Genomic DNA, 5,064 nt, shown 5'->3' with positions numbered 1-5,064 from the left:
TTGAGTGCCACCACATAAGAATCAAGCAAATGACTGTAAATGATATGCACAAGAATTATTCTCTGCTTGTTGTACCAGTGAGCACTTTATATCTCATCTTGTTGTTGAAAAGAATAATTTTTTGCAAAATCTATGAAAGAAACAATAGTGTCACGGAGAAAATTGGCAAGGCACATCCTAAACTGCTTATCCTGCTAGGTGGCCATGAAATTGTGAAGCACATATTTTGGGATGGATTGAACCATGTGATTTACAAGCTCCCTTGGCTGGGTGCCTGGAGCAAGCTCGGATTAGGAGTAGACAAAAGTGGCTGGCAGTTGGGGATTGCCCCTCTAAGGCTTTCTTCCAATCATTAAAGAGGAATCGTCAAAGGGATCTGATAGACCGGGTGCAGGATTCGCAAGGTGAGACATTCATAGATCGCTGGCACATTGCGGATGTGTTCCAGAAGGAGTTAAGTGCGATTGTGGGCGAGAAGGCAACTCAGGACATTGAGTGGAAGGGCAGCTTATTTAAGTCCATGGAGGGCCTCGAGCCCAGAGTCTTGGAGTACCAGAGTCTTGGAGTCCATGGAGGGCCTCGAGCCCATAGTCTTGGAGTACCAGAGGGTGCAGCTAGCTCGCCCATTTACGTTGATTGAACTAGAGGAGGCACTCGACTTGCTAGCAGACAAAAAGGCACTGGGTCGGACGGGTCGACCGCTGAATTCTTTAAGGCATTCTGGGATGTGCTGGGGCAGGACCTCACGACAATGGCGAATGTGGCTGTGAAGGATGGTGCTCTCTCCGAGGATGTGAACTCGGGGCTGATGAGGCTGATTCCCAAGAAGCAGGATAGACTCTGGGGAGGGGACTGGAGGCCCATTACCATGCTCGATACCTCCTACAAGGTCATCGCTAAAGCCATGGCGCTTCGAATCAGAGAACTTTGCTGCACAGTGGTGGATGAAGAACAAAACGGGTTCGTGAAGGGAAGGGACATCTATGAAAACGTGATGAACATAGCCATGGCCCTGAACTTCGCAAGTGCAACGGGCCAAAAAGCGATCATGCCAGCAGGCCTGGATTTGGATAAGGCCTATGACAGAATCCGCTGGGATTTCATTGTGGAGGTGCTCGACCGTCTAAGATTTGGGACCGAATTCATTAGGAAGGTTACCTGCTTGTTTGGGAATGTGGCAGTGGTCCTTTGTGTGAATGGCGGAGCCATCGGATGCTTCACACTCAACAGATCGGTGAGGCAAGGGTGCCCATTAGCGCCCCTCTTATTTGCCATCGTGACCGTTGGTACACAAGCTCAAGGTAAAGATGGAGGAAGGTGAGATCAACGCATCCCCTTGGGTTCTCAGTTCTGCGCACAGCTGTTCATGGATAACATAGTGTCTTTTTCCCGAGAGCAGGAGCGCAGCGTACAAGCTCTCCTAGGAGCAATGGATACCTTTTGCAAGGCTTCTTGTGCAAAGTGCAGCTAGGGCAAGTCCTTCATTTTGAGGACGGGCCATGATTCTCCACCGGATTGGTTGAAGCAGCTAGGGATGATACTCTCATCCCTCGAGGGGAGGTGATCCGGTATTTGGGGGCACCTTTGGGAGTAGGGGTCACCCAGAAGTTTGATTGGTTCAAGTATATAGCCTCGATTTGTCACTTTAGGAAAATGCACTGGCAAAAGATCGAACACCTCTTCAAGAGCTTTGTTTGGGCAGAGGTCCCGAGAAGAAGACGGATGCACCACATCTCGTGGGAGCTCCTAAAAACCCCAAAGATGAAAGGCGACATCGGTCTCTCGGGTGTCCAGAAGAAGAACACCGCGTTAATTTTGGCAAGTGGTTAGCTCACCTGTTCTCCAAGGAGGTACCTTGGACAATAATTGTTAAATTTTTTGTTTCCAACTGCAAATCGGTGGGGGCAGGAAGGTGGGTAGGGCTGGGATGGTACGAGAGGCTGCTGTCTGAGTTCCCCTGCAAGATCTCGCGGTCTAACACGGTGGATGGGCTGGTGAAAGCCTGGAGATGCTGCATTCCTTTACTGACGTGGCAAGGAAGGAGGGGTTGGGGGGGGACGGTAGTCTAAGGGAGTCCCTCTGGTGGAGTGTTGCCCCGAGCAGGCGATGAGGCATTCGTACTCCATAATCCGCAAAGAGCAAGGAATCTCTTCCGAAAGGGGTTGAGTACATGGCAAGATCTTTGGAATGGGCGCTCAGCGGATTGGAAATCGGAGGCAGAGCTGACGGGGGAATTTCGGTTGACATTGTGGGAACTCGACCTCATCCGAGCAGTGCTCAACAGAACACCGGAGTCTTGGCCGACGAACATCATTCCGACAGCGGACAGGTTGGACACCCAATGGAGGTTGGGGCAGACCCCGTTGAGGAAGATCACGACTAAAGGCATCTACAAGTGCTTGCGGCAAGCCGTCTGAATCGACTCTAGGGACTCAGAAGAGGGGAGAAATGGTGGAAGAGGAGGCTCACGGAGGTTTGGAAAGAGTGTGAGGTAGGGAAAGCTAAATTTATGCTATGGAAGGCCATGAATCATGGACTGCCGGTAAGGGCAAAGCTAGCCAAGAGGATACAAGTGGATCCTGGCTGCGCGCGTGGGGTGGAGCGGTTGAGGATCTACACCATCTATGCTGGAGGTGCCCGATGGTCAAAGAGGTGTGGAGGAAGCTGGAGTGCGTTGTGAGAAGCGCGAGTCTGATGGCTCGATTCAGAATCAGGTGGAACTGGAGGATTCCGGTCCTGGGGGAGACATAAAAACTTCCATCCACACTCGCAGCGTGCTTCACACACTTGAGCTCTACCACTAAGCTATAGGGTAGCATAGCATCCCTAAAGATAAATATAATGGTCCCTCCTCTACTTCCATCTCCCTCCTCTTTAATGCCCCCTTTATAAGGTGTCCCTCTCCCCCTCCCCAATCTCACCTAAAGTGGCTCCTTCTTTATAATGCCCCTACCTCTATTATTTTGATCATGGCCTTGCCATCTTCCTTTTCATCCCTCGTCTTTTCCCCACACAAATTAACACGAATTTCCATTTTTTCAGCACCAAGTGGGAGGCGGAAGGTTTTAACTAATTAATAGAAATTTCCATTTTTTCAACACCAAGTGGGAGGGGGACAATAACTGATGGGTTTTTTTTTTTTTTTGGGCCTGTTCCCGCCTTTGCCTTCAAAATGTGGTTTTCAACGTGTACAAGGGATCAAAATAAAAGCTTCAGAGCGTCCGTTTCTTTATTTCATCTTCTTCTTCGTCTTCACCTCGTCAGCTCCTCTTCTCTCTCCGGCCTCTCTCGGATCTCCTTTGCGATCGCTTCGCAGGTCTGTCGCCCTCTTTTCCATGATAGGTCTCCGTCTGCGTGCCTAACTTCAACTCTATCGCCCGCCTGGACGGCACTTTCGCTGCCAGGCGCGCCGTAACCTCGTTTTGTTTCCGTCTTGTACGCTTGCACCCTTATTTTGTTGCATTTAGACCTTTCAATGGTTGTTCCGTTCTCGTGCTTAATCACGCTTCTTGTTGTAGTATTATTGAGCACGGACCTGGCCACACGTGCAGTCTTTGTCGCTCTTTTCGAGGCCTTTAGTGTAAAATACATTTTGCGGGAGTTTCCATACCTGAATGTGTAGGGATCGTGTTCGCGCAGAGCAATGGAGAAGAGGAAGACCTCCACAAAGGAGAAGACTGGGAAAAAGCAGCGTCGAGCTGTCAAGGACCCGAATCAACCTAAACGGCCACCGTCGGCATTTTTCGTTTTCATGTGAGTCTGCAGTTTTGACAATGCGTTGATTATTCAGCTTGTTTAGTGTCGGTAGCGCTAGTTTAATTGATTGTCCCTGTCCGTGCAGGGAAGATTTCAGGAAATCATACAAGGAGCAGCACCCTAACGAGAAATCTGTCGCAGTGGTTCCATCTCTTGCCCGCTAAAGACTTGAGTTGTCTCTGTCCTTTCTTTTTCTTCGATGTACGCCTCCTTACCTGTATAAACATCATGTATGTCGCAGATTGGTAAAGCGGGAGGTAACAAATGGAAGGAAATGACTGACTTGGTAAGTCATAGTAGGCTGATTTTGCATTTTTGATGTTTTTTGCTTGAGCTGGAAACGGCCGAAACCTGTTCATAGATTTGAAGCGAGCGGAGTTCTCTATGGCAGGAGAAGGACCCTTACGTTAAGGTAGCTGCAGATAGGAAGGCTACATACACGAAAAAAATGGCTGCCTACAAGAGCAAGGTTCGGCTTTCAAACTACTGTTGATTCTCCGATGTAGGGTTTTCAATGTACCAAATTTTGTGCTCTTACCAGACTTCATTGTCAGGAATCGGGGGAACCGGAGTCTCAACAAATTAATGGCTACGGAGACAGTGATGAGGTAATATAAACTAGTGGATTGAGGTTTTCTGACCTGTTAAATTTTCTCCAAGCATATACGGCTGCAATCCAGAGGTGGCAAAATCTGTGCTGCTCAGCAGTTAGGCCTTCACTCTGACCATAGGTACTGAACTCATTTCGCAGGAAGATTCACAGGAAGAATGAATTCCGATGCGTTGCTAGGGATGTACTGTAAATAGTTTTTGGTGTTATTATTGACAATGACAAGAGGCTGCATGCTTCATTGTCCTAGCCTCTTTGATATTCTTTTTCCAAAGCTTGCACATTAAAGACTCGAAAAGCCACAAATGTAACGCTTCTTGTCTCCAAAGACCTTTGAATGACATGCTACATGCGTTCAAACCATTGGCATGTCTCTTTTATTTCAATATGTAACTTGGATGAACGAAACTTCTTAACACATTGCAAAGCATATAAGCTTAGATCTAGTTGGTAATATTGTTTTGCATCATGTAAGACATTTTCAGCATGATAATTTCAATAGTTGTAACTTTTGGCATGATAATTCAAATAGCCATAATTTTTGCCCTAATGTGTTTAAAATGGGAAAACAGAGAGTGATTGTGGCTCATATGTTACATATTTTTTGTTCTCAATTCTCATTTCATAGTGTAAAATCACTTGGCTCCATCATAATGACTTTTAACTGACACAAAAGAGAAGATTTGTGGCTCATCTTA

The 5,064-nt window shown here is 47.4% G+C and overlaps 1 protein-coding gene across 1 annotated transcript; it reads left to right on the top strand.

Moving 5' to 3' along the window:
- The first annotated feature begins 3,209 nt into the window (after positions 1-3,209).
- Positions 3,210-4,811, top strand: LOC147896479 (HMG1/2-like protein). The gene is made up of 7 exons (XM_087381821.1): positions 3,210-3,316; positions 3,640-3,753; positions 3,842-3,899; positions 3,998-4,042; positions 4,148-4,225; positions 4,311-4,364; positions 4,508-4,811. Exons 2-7 carry the CDS (start codon positions 3,644-3,646, stop codon positions 4,526-4,528), a joined length of 366 nt encoding a protein of 121 aa, XP_087237947.1. The 5' UTR covers positions 3,210-3,316; positions 3,640-3,643; the 3' UTR covers positions 4,529-4,811.
- The last annotated feature ends 253 nt before the right edge of the window (positions 4,812-5,064 follow it).

Source organism: Dipteris shenzhenensis, chromosome 11, assembly GCF_047967505.1.
Source record: "Dipteris shenzhenensis isolate YYH24624 ecotype China chromosome 11, Dip_SZ_1.0, whole genome shotgun sequence".
Lineage (NCBI taxonomy): Eukaryota > Viridiplantae > Streptophyta > Polypodiopsida > Gleicheniales > Dipteridaceae > Dipteris > Dipteris shenzhenensis.
This window is presented reverse-complemented; position numbering and strand designations above follow the sequence as displayed.

Bases quoted from the DNA above. Each gene is read 5' to 3' on its own strand.
- LOC147896479 (XM_087381821.1), top strand. From the start codon at position 3,644: ATGGAGAAGAGGAAGACCTCCACAAAGGAGAAGACTGGGAAAAAGCAG. The intron at 4,043-4,147 runs GTAAGTCATAGT...TCTCTATGGCAG, and splicing joins GGAAGGAAATGACTGACTTG to GAGAAGGACCCTTACGTTAA. The intron at 4,226-4,310 runs GTTCGGCTTTCA...CTTCATTGTCAG, and splicing joins TGGCTGCCTACAAGAGCAAG to GAATCGGGGGAACCGGAGTC.